The 16662-nt window shown below is 39.6% G+C and overlaps 2 protein-coding genes across 3 annotated transcripts in view; one reads left to right on the top strand and one right to left on the bottom strand.

Annotated features, from left to right (window-relative positions):
• Nucleotides 1–941: 941 nt before the first annotated feature.
• ppdpfa (pancreatic progenitor cell differentiation and proliferation factor a) lies at nucleotides 942–3526 on the top strand. The gene is made up of 5 exons (XM_082518255.1): nucleotides 942–1088; nucleotides 2544–2646; nucleotides 2759–2836; nucleotides 2931–3024; nucleotides 3118–3526. The coding sequence occupies exons 2-5, from the start codon at nucleotides 2592–2594 to the stop codon at nucleotides 3272–3274; spliced, it is 384 nt and encodes a 127-aa protein (XP_082374381.1). The 5' UTR covers nucleotides 942–1088; nucleotides 2544–2591; the 3' UTR covers nucleotides 3275–3526.
• Nucleotides 3527–10993: 7467 nt separating this feature from the next.
• Nucleotides 10994–16662, bottom strand: part of nol4la (nucleolar protein 4-like a) — a 34376-nt gene continuing 28707 nt past the window's right edge. For both annotated transcript variants that reach the window (XM_082519682.1, XM_082519683.1), the window contains exon 11: nucleotides 10994–16576. In XM_082519682.1, the coding sequence (XP_082375808.1) occupies nucleotides 16359–16576 (218 nt within the window). In that variant the 3' untranslated portion in view covers nucleotides 10994–16358. The remainder of the gene's footprint in view (nucleotides 16577–16662) is intronic.

Raw genomic sequence — 16662 nt, 5'->3', positions numbered from 1 at the left:
ATACTAACCTGTTTTAAGTCAGCTGGTTTATCTATGAAGACATGATTGGTTAATTTTAATTTTTTTCTGTTTCCTGCCTTTTATTTAAGCACACTTCTACTATGTGTTACTGTGACCCTGTTGAAGGACACAAGCCGAAACGCGTTAGTCAGTCAATAAAGTTGTTTCTCTTCCCTTGAAGTGTTGCTGGAGTCCCTGCATTGTGAATTTTTTCATCCTCCCCACGCACCTTGTAAGCATGTGAAGTTGTGCCAGAAATGTTCGCTGTGATTAACTAAAAGCTCAAAATGTCTTGTTCCCTGACCGGGAATCGAACCCGGGCCGCGGCGGTGAGAGCGCCGAATCCTAACCACTAGACCACCAGGGAGCGATAGTCATTTTTGCGAATCCTGACCCTTTAAAAGAGACCTTCAGCTTTACGAACTCAAAGAAATGCTGTTTTTAACTGAGACAGAATAATGCTGCATTGTTGTCTCATGTGGTTTCCAGTACGGGAAGGGTAATAATTTCGGTTACCATCTCTACTTAGATACATGCTCTGAGTTAAGAAATTTATGAATGAGTCTTTACAAACGAACTGCTTTTACAATGCCTTTCAGCTCAACGTAAGGCCGAAAAACCCTTTAAAAACCACTCGTCCGCTACCTTGTTACTAACTCAAATTTCACCTGTTTTTGAAAACGGCTTGGCACTGTCTGCCTGTTCCCATTTCACCTCTAAACTGGCTGGCTAATGTGGATTATCCCACGAGTCTGTGCCAGCAGCGGGTTAACATAAGCCGCTCCAAGCCTGCTTCTCCTTCTCCTCAGTCTGGTGTCACCGATTACAAGGTTCCGCACGTTCAGTGGCCTCGAGCTACCACAGGCCACACCCCGTGGTTCCACAGTGGCACGTGCCAAACCCAGCTTGTATAAAATGGCCCTCGGTGACTCGGCGTGAACCAGAAGCGCAGCAGTAGTGACCGACGAGGTCATCACCGATAGTTCCTTTACAAATGGGCCATAGAAACAACTAGTACCTTTTCTAGTTCCAGCCATCCGCACCTTACAACCGCACCTGGTGACAACGACACCACCCCACTCTTGCAGGTAAGTCCAAATAACATCACTAGAAAAGCGTTAAAATATCAGCAGCTAATTATTTGTATGTTTAATTGTAACCTTGATATGTAAACTTAGTGAAAACAAAAAATGTTAATTGAAAAATATAGAATATTAGTTCATTATTTGTAAGTTAAAGGTGGTGTTTAGTGATGATCATTTTCAAACCATAAATTCAATTTCAAATTAGACTAATTCAAATTCAGTTTTCAAAAGCATTTATTCAAGTTACAATTCAGATTCAATCTGAGCAATTCAAATTCAAATTGAACTCATTCAAATTCAGTTTCTGATGGCACAGATTTCTGCCCATAGGTGTTCTCCAAGTCTTTTCAAGTTGCCTACAAACCATCTCACATCACTGGACAGGCACATTTTTATTCTAATTACCCGAGAGCACACTCTGGCTTTCTCTGTGTACAAAGCAACACAAATATAATGGCTATTAATGCACCAAAGTGAAAAGGAAAAACAAACTAAACTATTGTTAAAGGTATACCCGCTTACCGCAGAAGGCTGTGAAGGTCACAGTTACACAAACACTTTTGTGGTATTTTTTAATGTAAATCTGTATCTCGTGCATTTTTGTCTACAAATGCAGTAAATATTAAAGAAGGCAGGTGAAACTGCCTTCTGGACTGCTGGTGTATCTGTGCGTCAGCTCAGATGTTAATCTGGGTTATCAGGTGCAGACCTGTACCTGCTTCATGAAATCCCTACAGCCATCTGCTGCTCACCTGGTATTAAGCTCTACAGCCTTCAGCTGGTTCTCTGTTAATACGTGTTTTTCAAAAGGAGTCATTTTAAATAAATAAATGTAAAACTACAAATATTATTACTATACTATATTTAGTAATTAACTACCACTAATAGTAAGTTCATTTGGTGGAATAAAACAAACAGAAACAAAAATGCACTTACAAAATAAACTTAATTGCGAAGAAATATCATTAGTTAGCCTGCAGATGCTTATTGTGACTGAGCTGCCTCAATCAATGGGAAAGTGTTGCATTTGTCATAATATAATAGTACTTTTACAAAGTTAAACCTTTTAAAGCACTAAAAATGAACTGAAATCAGTAACAGTATGCTGACCTGGCATCTAAAAATAAAAGTTAAATAAATATATATAAAATTAATATAGGAAGCTATAATAAGTCTGGATGCAGGCCTCTGTTGTGACCTAACAGAACAACCTGATTTTTCTGTGTCAGTGGTCACGCAGCCAGCTCATGCTGACATGTCCTCACACATGTTTTGGTTATTTGAGTCATGGGAAACCATACTCCCTGAAGCAGCTGTTTCTGTTTTAGCACTCTGCACTCGAGGCCCTTAAACTAAGCACAGAGGGAAACGTGCAGCACAGATGTGCAGTATCTCTGTGGTACAACATGAAGGGAATAAAATTATAAATAAACTTTTTTTTTCTGTGTTTGCCTTTAGGTTACCATTTTCCATCTTTGAGCGGTTTTCCACCTAAGGTCGGCAACAATGGCAGCAATTCCATCAAGTGGCTCCCTTATCGCCACCCATGATTATTACAGAAGTGAGTCCCATGTGGTTTATGTACATTTCATTTTTGTGTAAGTTTATTTTTTCTATTAATTTTTTCTTCTAGAATAAGACTTGAATAAAAAGCCAAACTGTGTTTTCTCCAGGGCGCATCGGGTCCACATCGAGTAACAGCTCTTGCAGCAGTGCTGAGTACACAGGAGAGGCCATTCCACACCATCCAGGTATTCAGCATGACCTGATTTTATATGCAAAAGTTTTAAAAAGGAAAATCTTCCTCTCTCCGCATCAGATAACGTTCAGTTTTGCTCCTTGCAGCACTTCCACGGCAAGACTCTGACCACTGGTGGACTTCGTTTTTCTTTGCTAAACAGAACCAGCCCGGCATGCAGAACAGCTCTGAAAATCAAAAGTGAGCATTGTAATATTTGTGGAAGGCAGTTACCTTTGATTTTTTTTCCTTGTAGTTGTTGGTTTTTAAACTGTGGCTTTTTCTGTGTTGCAGGAACAGTACCTACACAGTGGCCAACGGCCAGGTGACCTGCATCGCCAGGCAAATGGTGCTGAACAGACAGGTCAGCGAGAGCAGTGAAAACGGGAAGTCTGAACCAATGAGCCCTCCTCCAGTTACCCCATTCGCACCTTACTCACCCTCAGCTTGACCGTCCATCCCCATAGTCCAAGCAATGGAGATGGAGATGACGATGGTGATGGCAACGAGGGTGTTTTTTCTAACTTTTAGTCGGTAGAGTTTGCTTTTCCTGTTTGCCTGTATAAATTATTACATTTTTGTTATGACCAAAAGTAAAAAAAACAAACAAACAAACAATGTTTTTTCATATAGTTCTTCTTATGACTTGACAGTGTTATCATTAATACTATTACCAGTACTACTAATAAAATGCTTACAGTGAGCACTTGTGTGTCGCATTTTCTTTCTGTTATTGACATTTACAGACTGGTTGTCAAAAGAAACTGAGCTTTTATTTAGGAAACATTATGACAAATCCTCAGATTTGCAGCGGTTCATGGGATGTTTTTCTGTAGGGGGAGAGAGAGGCGCGCTGCTTACCAAGCAACCTTAATCTCTTTAACTTCGTTATGATTATAAATGATTATTACAAGGGGTATTACAGTTTATATAACACTTCACCTTAGCTTGAATGTGGGTCACCAAGCTCCTGGAAGACACACTGCTGCAGAGAGTAAAAGTTAGGACAGTCGGGCATGATCAACAGTTAAATAAAAATGCAGCGGGTTTATTCATGTTTTGTTCTGTAGATGCATAAATTCACTGAAAACAAATCACTGTTTAGACACCTACTACAGCAGCCATGCACCCGCTGCTGTTTGCCACCATAAAACCCACTCAGCATGAATGTAAAGCACTCCTATTAAAGCTCATGCTGCCATTGTTTTCAGAGACGGGCACATTATTGTAAAATATTCAAGCTGTTCATTCTCTAAATGCTGCAACCGGAGAGATTTTAAAGCTCCCCTGTGATCCTTTAAGACTTAAAATTCTACATGTGTTCTCAGTTTGTGAATAAATGTTGATTTCGTTTATATTTGAAAGCACCTAAATACCACATTAAAAGACAAAGAGATGTGCTTATAATCAAATTAAGTTAACAATCACATTTTATTAGAAATGTGATTGTAGGATTAGTATGTGATTAGTAAGAGAAGAAGTTCAAGATGGTGATTAGATCCTGATATGCCGGCAAGGATTTAAGAAAATAATGTTTTGAAGTTTAGTGCAACACATGTCAAAGGGTGTAATGAGCTGCGTTCTAGCTTTTCGTTTTTGGTTCTTGTTGAATCCAGAATTGGGTTAAAATTCTGTTTCTCACATAAAGTGGATTGACAGGCCTCTTTGTACCACATCCTCCCACCAGAGAACTCATGCTGAGTCCAGGCTTATTTGTGGTTCTTAGAATGGAGACAGACCTGCTCTCCTCTTAAGATGTTAAGATTAAACTTTCCTTTTTGACAAAACATACAGTTTGGGCTGGACTGGGTGACTCTGAACTATCCTTTAGAAATGTAGTCAGCTGGGAGAAATCCAGTGATGCACACAATATTTATTCTCCACTCTCCTCTTCCCTTTTATTTCTTTTCTTTTCCTTTCAGGTTCATATGTCACTACTGCATTTTATTGACTGTTGTCTATTCCAGCTTTTCCACAATCATTAGAGTGTTCAGTGAAAGCGAATATTACAGAAATAAATTAATTTGGTCTTAAATTTATACACAACATTTTTCTGTGCATCACGAGACGAACATTATTGGTCACAAACAAAATCCTTAATGCTTTCATCATCTACCCAATGACATGTTGTTCCACAGCTCAACCATAAATGTGCTGGACTGTACGCTTTAAAAAGAGCTACTTTGACATCTTGTGCTGATGCATGCAGTGCTACACAGCATTATCATCATCACAGAAATCATTCCTGGTAGAGTATCTTTCATAGTCACCGCATTTAGCAACTGCTCTCTGAAACAGAATGAGGGGAAAATTTTGAATCTGATCCTCATTGGTTGTCGTGAGCATTGTTACATTCTTCTTGGTACTAATTTAAGTATCGGGGTCAGCTCATGCAACCTGAGCTACTGCTGCAAATTGGCAACATAAGGATGCAGAACTAAGTCAACCAAGTCATGGAAGATTGATAAGGCCTTTACCGATCATACATCCTGTTTTCCTCTTGTTTACAAGGATTCAGGTACACAGTGAGAAGAACAGTTGCCAACATCCAACCATACTTTAATTGAACTGTGAACTATCACCATAGCACATTTCCTTTAAAACCAGTCTTGTGTAGCTCTCTTATTAAGACTATCGTCATAAAATAACTATGTAACAGATTAATGATAACAGGAGGATCAATAGGTGTTTCCTTGAACTACAAGTCAGAGAAGCTTTTGTAAACTATAGACTGACAACTAAGAATAAACTGAGCAAAGTCTACATGCAGTACTGTCCTGTTCACAAGATAATCTATCTGGACAAACCAGAAATGCAAACAGTTCCAGTACTCTATGCTGATCATTTACAGCCGTGTCAAACATGATTCATGCAGTCAGAACTGGTACAACCTGTTCTCAATGCCCTCCAGAGCTGACCTATTCCTGGCGGTGTGTCAGGGAGGGCTAAAAATGTCTCATGATCCCAGCTGAGCACAAGCAAACCTGTGGCAATGCACTACCGTGGGACTTTCCCCTCGTGTTGGTCTTTTTAGTGACTCCACATGGTATCTTGAGTTTCTCTGTACAAAGTTTACAGACCAGAGTGAAGGACAAATACAGGTTAAAGAGGTTAAACAAAAACAACACAGCCCGTGAGGGCATCCAGGAGCAGCAAATACAAGAAACACCAGGGTGTCCAGATCCTCTTTTATTGTCATAGCGCCATGTTCTTCTGCAGTATTTAATGAGTTTTGGTTGCTTATTCACTTTATTAATCTTCTTTCGGTGTTTTTGTTTTCCTATTTGTCTCCAGTGTTTCTCAGACTTTGCCTCTGTCTGTCTTGTCTTTATTTTAGTGTCTTTGTACTCCTTATGTCCACTGTCTTTTTTTATTTTGGTTAATACACTTCCCTCCATGTCTGCTGTGCCTTGAGTTCCCTCCTTTGTGATTGTTTTCCTCACCTCAATTTTCCCTTATCTGGATTCCCTGTTTGGTTTATGCCTATTGAACTTTACACATCTTTAGTTCTAGATCAGCTGAAAAAGGCTGGTTTTATTGTTGATAACATTGCCAGCGTGAGCTTACTGAACTTGGGTCATTTCTCCACTAACCAATAAAAGCATAAACCCAAAGCTTTTGTGCAAATAGATGCAAAATAATTACTTTAAGTTTTGAAAATGCCTCGTGGTGGTGGTTTGGTTCCCTGCCTACCATTCTCTCACTTCTTTAATTTGCAAAGGTGAACTTTGAAGGATGAGTGAGAACTGTCTGTTGAAATGGGTCAAAATCATCATGCTAGCTCTTCTTTTCATGCAGAAATCCTACAGCAGGCTAATTTACAATATAAAATATGCTGTCTTTTTTTAAAAATGGATTTAAAACACTTATAATATCTCTGATTATATGACTTTTTAGTTGCACTTTTTAATATCAAACTATATCATTATGTCTATTTATAAAGATGGCCTAAGGCCTAAGAGGCCTAACTGGTTTTTGGTTTCCCATTTATATAATCCTAAAGATGTCCCTCCATCTAAGGATTTATTACAGAAGTACACTACTTCAGGTTTGTGTTATTCTTTAGGGTATGTTGTTATTAGACAGACTGAATGTTTTTCTCTATATGATGCATGTCAGTGAAATAGTTTAGGAAATCATATCTTTTCTGAATGCTGACTCTGTGCAGTGAAAGAGCCTGGCATGGCCGCAGAGCTCCCATCCAGACCAGACACTCTAAAGATAAATGGGGAATGTGGGGCAAAGGTATCTGGTTCATGAATCGATGCCTCCCCAAAGTCCAGCCTCTGACTCCCAACAAATGTACAACTTTAAACTGCTTTGATAAGATAACAGGAATAACAGGAATCAGCTTTGTTTGACTTCTCAAGTAAAAGGGTTTATACTGTTTGCAGGGGCACTGCTCGCATCCTTTTTTATGTCTATGTTTGACTGGCAGCATGGCCTAAGAACGTGGGTTCATCTGTCACTGAGGGACATTTCATGTTGAAATCCAATCCTGATTGATTTTCTCCACAGGCCACAGATGTTTGTCTGTGTTTTTGTTAGTATTTCTTCACAGGATCAAGTTTAGCAAACTGAAAAAAATCTGTTTTGATTTGAAGCGACACTCCGAAAAATGCATTTCGAAACACTATGATTTCAAAGGCTTTGCAGTAGCGTCTTTTATCCAACAATGTCTGAGTGAAATTTATTCTTAACTCTATGTAACAAAAAAAAAAAAACAATAAAGTGTTTGGAAATAAAATTAACATAAAAAAAATGGTGGTAAAATAGACCTTGGGTCGAAAACACTCATGTCAAATTGTAACTTGAACTTCATATGGCCTCTTTGAGGCTATACTATTATGTATGTTTGACTTTACTAGAAGATTTAAATGCCTCATTAACTGTTTTACTGGCGATGATTTGAAATAGTTCAAATGATCAGTTTGATTGTTATAGACTCAACGACCACCATGTTACTTTCAATATTAAAACAAACAAAAAAACATTCACGCACTTAGATACGCCAGTTCAGCTGCTACTAGCAGAAACTCACAGAGGAAAGACGATTTAAGTGAGTTTAAATGTGGCATAGTTATTGGTTGGACAGGCTGATCTGAGTAGTTCAGAAACTGCTGATTTACTGGGATTTTCCCCAAAACAACCATCTGTAGGATTTTCAGAGGATGGTCTGAAAAAGAGAAAAGTGTGCAGCAGTTGTCTGGGTGAAAATTTCTTGTTGATGTCAGAGGTCAAAGAAAAATGATCCGACTGCTTCAAGCTGATTGGAAGCCAGATACTGGAAAAATGTTTCCTGGTCTTGTGAGTTCTGTAGGAAGGGTCAGCAATTAGTATAAAACAAAATGAATGCATCAATCCATCCTATATCAAGCTGCTGTGTGTGGGTTAATTATGTGGGGGATATTTTCTTGGCACACTTTGGGTCCCAACTGCAGCAGCCTGCAGCCTACCTGAGTATTGCTGCCTGACCATGCCCGTCCCTTTATAACCACAGTGTACCCAGCTTCTGATGACTGCTTCCAGCAGGATAAAACACTATGTGTTATCCTGCTGGATAACACATAGTGTTTTCGATCCCCGGGCTCTCTGTCCTGGTCGTCGTGTCCTTGGGCAAGACACTTTACCCTACCGCCTACTGCTGTTGGCAATATGGCAGCCTCGCTTCTGTCAGTCTGCCCCAGGGCAGCTGTGGCTACAACTGTAGCTGCCTCCACCAGTGTGTGAATGTGAGAGTGAATGAATAGTGGCATTGTAAAGCGCTTTGGGTGCCTTGAAAAGCGCTATATAAATCCATTATTATTATTATTATGTCACAAAATCATCTTAAACTGGTGTCTTCAACATGACGGTGAGTTCACTTCACTCCACAGTCTTCAGATCTCAATCCAATAGAGCGCGTTTGTCATGTGATAGAAGACATTTACATCATAATACTGGCTTTCGATTGTCAAATGATTATTTTTAATTCCTAATAACATTTTAAGCCAGGTAAAGCCTTTAAATACTAATAACCGTTGAATAAGCTGACATGTATAATGATGTAAACAGACTTCTATTTTGTTTTGTGGGAATATTTACTTGTTCTGAGTCAGTGTACTCACTAGTACAAAGTCAATAACAGAGAACATGTGTCAATAGTCTGTCATGTGATTGCTGATTATTGGAACATTCACGCTTTACCTGTGCAGCACTTGCTGCACACTGTTTCCAGCAGTGAGCACCCTACGTCTCTGACATTCACGATATCCTGATGTCACAGCACTGATTATTTCTCCATGTTCTCGTTAATGTACTTTCACTGTTTTCTGATTTGCAGTCTTTTTCTGCTTATCTGCTCCTATCTCTGGCCTATCTCAAGTTTAGTATTTGGGGGGGGGTTTGTGCTTCAGTGTAGGATGACTGATCATTTCATTTTTATTTTGATAAAGAATTTTGTTTGTGTACTTTTTGGTTTTCCTTCCTCCCACCATGTCTTGTTGTCCTCAACTAGACTGGAGAATATGAGCTTCTGAGTATCTAAAGTCCTTTCCTTCTCTTGTTTCTGCTTGACTCTTGATCCACCTGCTTCTGTGGTTTTTGTTTGTTCATCATTCTCGTCAGTCCTCACATATAAACCAATATTAAAGTGTTTGCAATTTCAAAGAAATCTCAAAAGTCCTGGTTTGTCACTTTTACAACCTTAGAAACTGAGGCCCCCACCTGTGTCATGGAACTGCTCCACCCCTCTTCTTCAATCTGGGGTTCTCAGGTCCTCAGATAGAGGCCTTCTCATGATCAGAAAATTAAAAAAGGGATTCTGCCTTCTAAGTATTAGCTCCAAAACAATGGATTAGCTTACCACTCTGTATTTGCTCACTTGACTCTTGGAATCGTTTAAAAAGCAGCTCAAAACTCATCTGTTCAAACAGGCATTTAAGTGTTTGTAATTTTGTACTACTATATTTATGTTTGGCTTCTGTCCGTCCACTTTGCCTTTGGCATGGGCAGATTTGTATTTGTTTACCTATGAAAAGCACCTTAAATAAACTTTAAGTACTTATAATTTTGTTTTGTCGTAGTGCATTTTATTGAACTGTTTTGCTTTATTTCTATTTTCCTATAGATTGTATTTAAACTTTTGTGATAAAGAAACTTTAAATGAACATTTACACATTGAACTACTGTCTGTAAGGCTGTGCTACATGCAGCATTTATTTGGTTCCTTTGCAAACGTTAATCATTACTTTTCCATCTGCTTTCTGTGGCTCTGCTGCCCTCTTGTGCACAATATACTTAATACTGAATAAAATGAGTAAGTGTTGAAGCAGCTCTGTGTTTAATTTTTTTTTTTATTTGAGCCTTCAGTTGATTCAAAATGCTGCAGCAAGAGTACTGCCAGGGAGTAGAAAGAGAGACCATATTTCTCCCATACTGGCTTCTCTTCATTGACTCAGAATTTAAAATTCTTCTCCTTACCCACAAGGTCTTAAATAATCAGGCCTCGCCTTATCTTAATGACCTCATAGTACTATATCACCTCAATAGAGCACTTCACTGTCAGACTGCTCATTTGCTTGTGGTTCCTAGAGTAATTAAAAGATGAATGGGAGGCAGAGCCCTCAGCTTTCAGGTCCCTTGTCTGTGGAACCAGCTCAAGAGACAGACACCATCTCTGCTTTTAAGATATAGCTTCAAATTTTCCTTTTTGATAAAGCATATATTCAGGATTGGATCAGTTCAGCATGAATCCACCCTTAGTTATGCTGTAATAGGTGCAGACTGCTGGGTGCTTCCCATGATGCACTGTTTTGTTTTTGCTTGCTATGTGTTTATTCACAACTTCGCATTTAATAATTACTTATTAATAATCTCTGGCTCTCTTCCATAGCATGGCCCTCCTCCCTGACCCTGGTTCCGCTGGAGGTTCCTTCCTGTTAAAGGGGAGTTTTTCCTTGCCACTCTTGTCTGGTGCTTGCTCATAGGAGGTGTTTTGATTGTTAGGATTACAACAATCTCACAATATAAATATAATACAATACATTTACAATATAAAGTCCCTTGAGGCAACTGGTCTTGTGATTTGGTGCTATATAAATGAACTGAACTGAGACTCTTTATTTTTGCAGAAATTAAAGAAAAAAAGTAAAACACCACGAGCCGAGGTCTCAGTTTGATAGCTCATCGCACTGTTTTATTCAATTACTGACATCTCAGGAGAAGAGGAGAGCCTTGCAACTCTGCTGTTGGTAAACCACTGGTGTTTTTTTTTTTTTCATAGCGTTGATGCAACACTGAAAAAGCGCTATTTCCAAACAAACACAGGTCCCTCATTAGTGATATGTAAGAGGCAGAGAGAATCTCACCTGGACAGTTTTGCATGAAACATACAAATGAAACAGGTTCAACCTTTTTCTTTTGTCTTTTTGTAGTTTCACATATAATAATAAATATCCATACCTATAAACACTCCAAAAAATTAAGTCACAGGTACTGGAAAAAGCTCCACTTTTAAATCACAATGATAAATGTACAAAACAATAGACATCTCATATAAATGTTAATGGTTTTCGTTAAGAGATTTAAATCTCATTTCAGAGGAAATCAGCGGATAAAAACTAAACTTGGAGATTCAGTATTACCTGAGGTTTATGGGTTCCCCTTAAAAGGCCAGGAGAGGGGAATGGCTTTTATGTTACCGAGGAGATATTACAACAGGTCAAAGTGTACCTTTCAGGACACCTGTCGGGTTAAGGACAAGGAGTTTTCCCTGACAACGCGGCCGGGATATTAAAAGATTATGAGCACTTCATGTAGAAAATAAATGTACCTACACTCCATCGTTCTCCATTTAGGCCACAATAGTCGTTTAAAACAGCTGATTAAAGTAATCAAAATCCTTAATTAATCTTTGCTGGTCCACTTTGAGAAGTTGCGAAGCTCCCGTTTTACTTAATATTAACTTTTAAAATGCTGGAAGCCACCACAACGCCGAGCCGACAGCAGCCAGTTGTCACGGCACACTCTGACTATGTGACCAGGTAGTCAAAGAGGTCACGTCTGCACTTGATGCAATGAAACAACAAAAAGAAAATACCTGGGCAAATGTACACAGATTAGAAGGAGAGGAATAAGTGTGAGAGGCAAAAAATATGTCGGAATAAAACGCGAAAAACAAACAAAAGCAAAATATTCTGAAAAACTGTACATGTAAACATCACACTTTCACTGAGTCCAAAACCAGAGGGGAAAAATACAAAGCTTCACACAGGTTTACAGTACAACCTCCTGCACAGAGCTACAGTCACTTATCCGTGCAGAAGAGGCAACAATTGAAATAATATAAATAACAATAGAAGTAATACAGACCACCACCAAATGATAAGTTAAAACAGGCAAGGGCTAAACCACTTTGATTTTTTTTTAAACAGCGCTGTACCCACAGAAAAAAGAAAAGGTTTAAAACATCTTTTATCACTCTTTGTACAGCTATACAGTACATTTATCAGACCACTTTAGCAATCCACAAGCTACCAGGGCATTTTAATCAACACCAATAGATTACATTGTCCAGTCAATACAAAGAGAAAATCCATTGGGCATTATCAAAAGAAACCAAAACGGAACAAAACAAAAACAACAACATGACAACTAATGGTTGTCGTTGATCACAGTAACTCTAGCACAGCTAAAATGTTGCTCAGCGTAGACTTGAGACAAAATATCGATCTGCAAGCAAATGTTTGGTTGTGAAGATGGGACGAGGTTCAACAAGGTGTCACATGTGGAGGATCTGCTATGGCTACAGTAACAAACAAGCAGGTTGGAGGAGACGAGGAAGACGTGTGTGAGGACTCACGTCCCGTGTACATCTATGATTATGTCTGTGTGAGGCCAGAGGGGTGTTTCATAAAGTAAGATGACCAGTTAAACCAAGGCTGTTTCAGCAACATCACAAATTCACTCACCTTTAGGAGGCTTAAACCATAAATTCCATATAAAAGATGGCTCTCATATGATTAATTGGTTTGTGAAGCCTCAGTTTAAGCATTTTGACTGAGACATGTTGGGATTTTTGGAGCCAGAAGTGATCGTATGTGGATAAGAAGGCAGATTGCTGAGATATCAGAAAGCCTGGGACAAAAACTGCATCCAAATAAGTCCAAGCATAGACACTTTTCATCTAGTTAATAAAACACTAGACTTTAACGTGCCAATCACAAACTTTCTGGATATTTGCACTGCGCAGCAAAAAATAAAATGTCTCAGATTTTCCCATAAAAAATTCTACAAAAGGCACGAACAGCAAAAACATGGCGATAACACAAATTAGCCAGGGTGAGGCCTAGCAGACTCTGATTACATCCCCTAACCTTGAGCTTTACAGCCTCAAGTGGTCACTAGAGGAACTGCAGTTTTTGGCACTTGGTTAAAATGTTTCCAGTTCTGCCCATTCTAGCCAATCATGACCATCTACTCCGTAAAAAGCGGGTTTATTAGGATGACTGGCACACCTGTAAGCTGTAGCCCAGTTTCAGTGCTGTATAACAAATTTCATTGCTATGGCCAGCTCTAACTAATTAAGTCTGAAAGCAATTTGGCTCCTTGGTTACATGTCAAGGAAATCATAACTAAAGTATATAAAAGCTGAAAAGATTTCAGACTAACTCTTACATTTCTCTGCTAATTTCAGGCCGCTGAGTGCGATTAGCTTTGATGTTTTTTCAGTCATTTTTTAAAGTGTTTACTATACCTAGGCCATAAGACAGAACAGCTCTTGAACTGCGACTTCATTGTTCAGCCCCAGAGGCCACTGCTAACCTTTTTTTTTAAACTTTGCTGAAATTTTTCTTTTAAATCTCTTTAATATATCTTTCACGGTTATTCAGCCACGAACGTTACAGCTACTTTTCTGTTTTCTTATCTATGAACTAATCAAACTAAAGTTTGAAGTCGGACTTTACCAAAGCTAAGATTACTAGGTGCGGCACAGTGGTTAGCACTGTATGACACTTCAAACAGGCTCCAGCCCCTTGGGGACCTTAACTGAATAAGTGAAAGAAATCTGATTGGTCATTATCAGCTTTAAGGATGGTCTCCAACAAGGCTTATTCAGGCCTTTCATAACAAGCATTGTCCTCTATTATGAAACACCGCTCAGATGGACCGAACACACTGATGAGTTTAAACTCCGATAAAGGAGCTGTCTGCTGTTTTGTTTTTTGTTTTTTTGTTTCTTGATGAAAACTACCTCTGATTGTGACTTATGTCAGATTATCCTTTGTTATAATCATTTGTCAGAACTGAAGCTAATTATTCAAATGAGGTAAAAACACACTCAAATCATTGTGTTACCTTAATCCTGAGCTATAAAGTGCTTCCAAACTTGCAATAGATAATAGAATTTAAATGTGAATGTAAATGTGAATGCAGCCCAATCATGACATGGTAATAAAACACAGGTCCCGACTCACTAGCCAGGCCTGCAGGTGGTGAGAAAGAGGTGAATGACCCTGAAGAGACTGATTAATGATACATGTGATAGGATTTGTGATACATACAGAAATATAGCTCTCTAAACTTTGACAAATCAGTAAGGTGCGAGCCGCTTTCGGCTGCTCGAAGAGTCTTTGTCTGGAATGTTTCAGCCTACTGAATTAAATCGTCACAGATTGATGCTGTTTACAAACTGCGTCACTCCACTTATACACAAACAGGAAATCAACACACTGTCAACATCGACAGAAAGGATTAAAAGAACACACATAAACACACACACATACAGAACTGTCTTTGTGCTGAGTGACTCACCATTAAAAGTTGTGAGGCTGTGCTCTTGATCGGCTTTGAGTACTCGTTTGTGTCCTCAGTCCACACACATGCACAAACATAAACACACACACACCATAGCAGAGAGCTGGGAGAGTAAACTGTGATGTGATTACATCTTTTTCAAAGATTGTCTCTTGCTTCTTTTCAAACTGTGTGTTTTCAGACGTGTTTTTAATGAGACTGTGATGCAGGGTCAGAGGGGACGATTCAGACGGACGCGCGCCCAGACGAAGGAGTTTCTTTTTGTCTGAACATCCCGCCCGCTCGCGCGCTCACACGGCCTCCGCCGCAGTCTCTAATGGATGCATGTGAGCTCTATGTACCTTTTCTAAACGTAAGAATAGTCACTAAACACTTCCTCCACGAAACAACCCGCCCTCCCCTGAAAAAGACGTGCAACATAAAGTCCCGTTTTTTTCTGCCAGGTCCCTTTTTTCCTTTTTTGTCACTGACTGATCCAAGTACACGAAAGTGCCTCAGTTATGAGGTTAGCGATAAAGATCAGTAATCACAACAAACAACAACATTGAAATTGGCTACAATGCTGCATGGGATATCATTACTTTTTACAACTTGACAGTAACAGCAAGAGGGGAGGGTAGTTAACCCTCTTAAAATGCCTCATCAAGTCATTTCAGCAACCATTACCGATTATCTTCAATATTGCACCTTTTTCCACTTTTCTGGTTATAAAACCAAGAGTCTAAACAATAAATTCATCTCCTTTCTCTCCCTGACAGGAGTCTGTGACCTCAATTTGCATACCCAGGCCTCCGAAAAAGCCTCCTTCCCTTTGAGTAATGAGAAACTGCCCGTGATAGAAATATTCATAGTAGGATAAGTGAAAACGAAAAGGTGCGCTGGGTAATGACTCTTTGTCTCGTAGTCTGGAAATCACTCCAACCGAGCAGAGCAGAGGTATAATATTGACCACGCGTTGATGGATCTGCTTGTTTTGGTCAAACTTTACAGGTGAAAACTGTCAAACACTGTCACTGCTGATATTTTCGTGCTCTACTTTGTAACATTTTTTAATCTTATTATTTTTTTGGAGTATATATATATATATATTTATATATATATGAAAGTCAGCATATCCGACAGTAGCTGTTGAGGTTAACAGGTCAAGTGGCAGATCGCCACATCTTTTAGCAGCAATTCATCTGTGGACTTTCAGTTATCCGGTTATCATTTAGAAACGACTCGATTCACATGACCCAATCAAATCACGCCACTGTACAGCATATTTTACACACAAATAGAAAGAAATAATGATGCTAATTCACTGCTAGGAAACTATTCATTTGTCCAAACGTCTGCACAAATGAGCTGACTTGGCGTTACGGTGGTTAAGCTGATTCAACACCTCAGTCTGTGCACCAATTTTTCCTATTTTTCCTATTTTTTTTTTCACATAGATCATCGCTTCCTGAGACAAATGGAGGTTGAGGTGCTAAGATGAATTGAATGGGATGAATGGCTACAGATAACAGGGCACTATAAGGTCAAAGTGAACCAAATGCATAAATAAACATCTTTCAGCCTGTGATATGTTCTGGCCCGCCCAAAGACATAAACATGTGGGGATAAGTATCATACCTACAGGGCCCACTGTGCGCTGCAGTATCACTCGTGTACAACTGTGTCTTTGTATGTGAGAGTCTGCCCCGAGACGGACAGGCCGAGGAGGGGGCAGGGAGCTGGCACGGTGTGGCTCGGACTCAGTTCTGCTGCAGGATCAGGTTTTCCAGCTCGTCTGCTGAGCGGAGCAGGAAGGCCGCGGACTCCCGGTACCCCGCGATGAGCTGCCTCACCGCTGTCACCTCTGGAGGGCTGAGCTGAGCGGAAGCGCCGCCTCCGCCACCTCCCTGACCGTGACTGTTGGAGCTGGAGGAGGAGGAGTTTGGGCCGACAGATTTCATACTCAGATCTGTGGGACCTGCGGAGGCAAACAGAATATTTTAGGGAAGTCAGACGATACAGGAAATACATTTAAGTGGCTCTATGTTCATTTCTAGCCTCATC

This window comes from Aulonocara stuartgranti (genome assembly GCF_965226115.1).
Source record: "Aulonocara stuartgranti genome assembly, chromosome: 20".
Classification (NCBI taxonomy): Eukaryota; Metazoa; Chordata; class Actinopteri; order Cichliformes; family Cichlidae; genus Aulonocara; species Aulonocara stuartgranti.
Note: the sequence above shows the minus strand (reverse complement) of the source record. Positions and strands in the feature narration are given on the sequence as shown.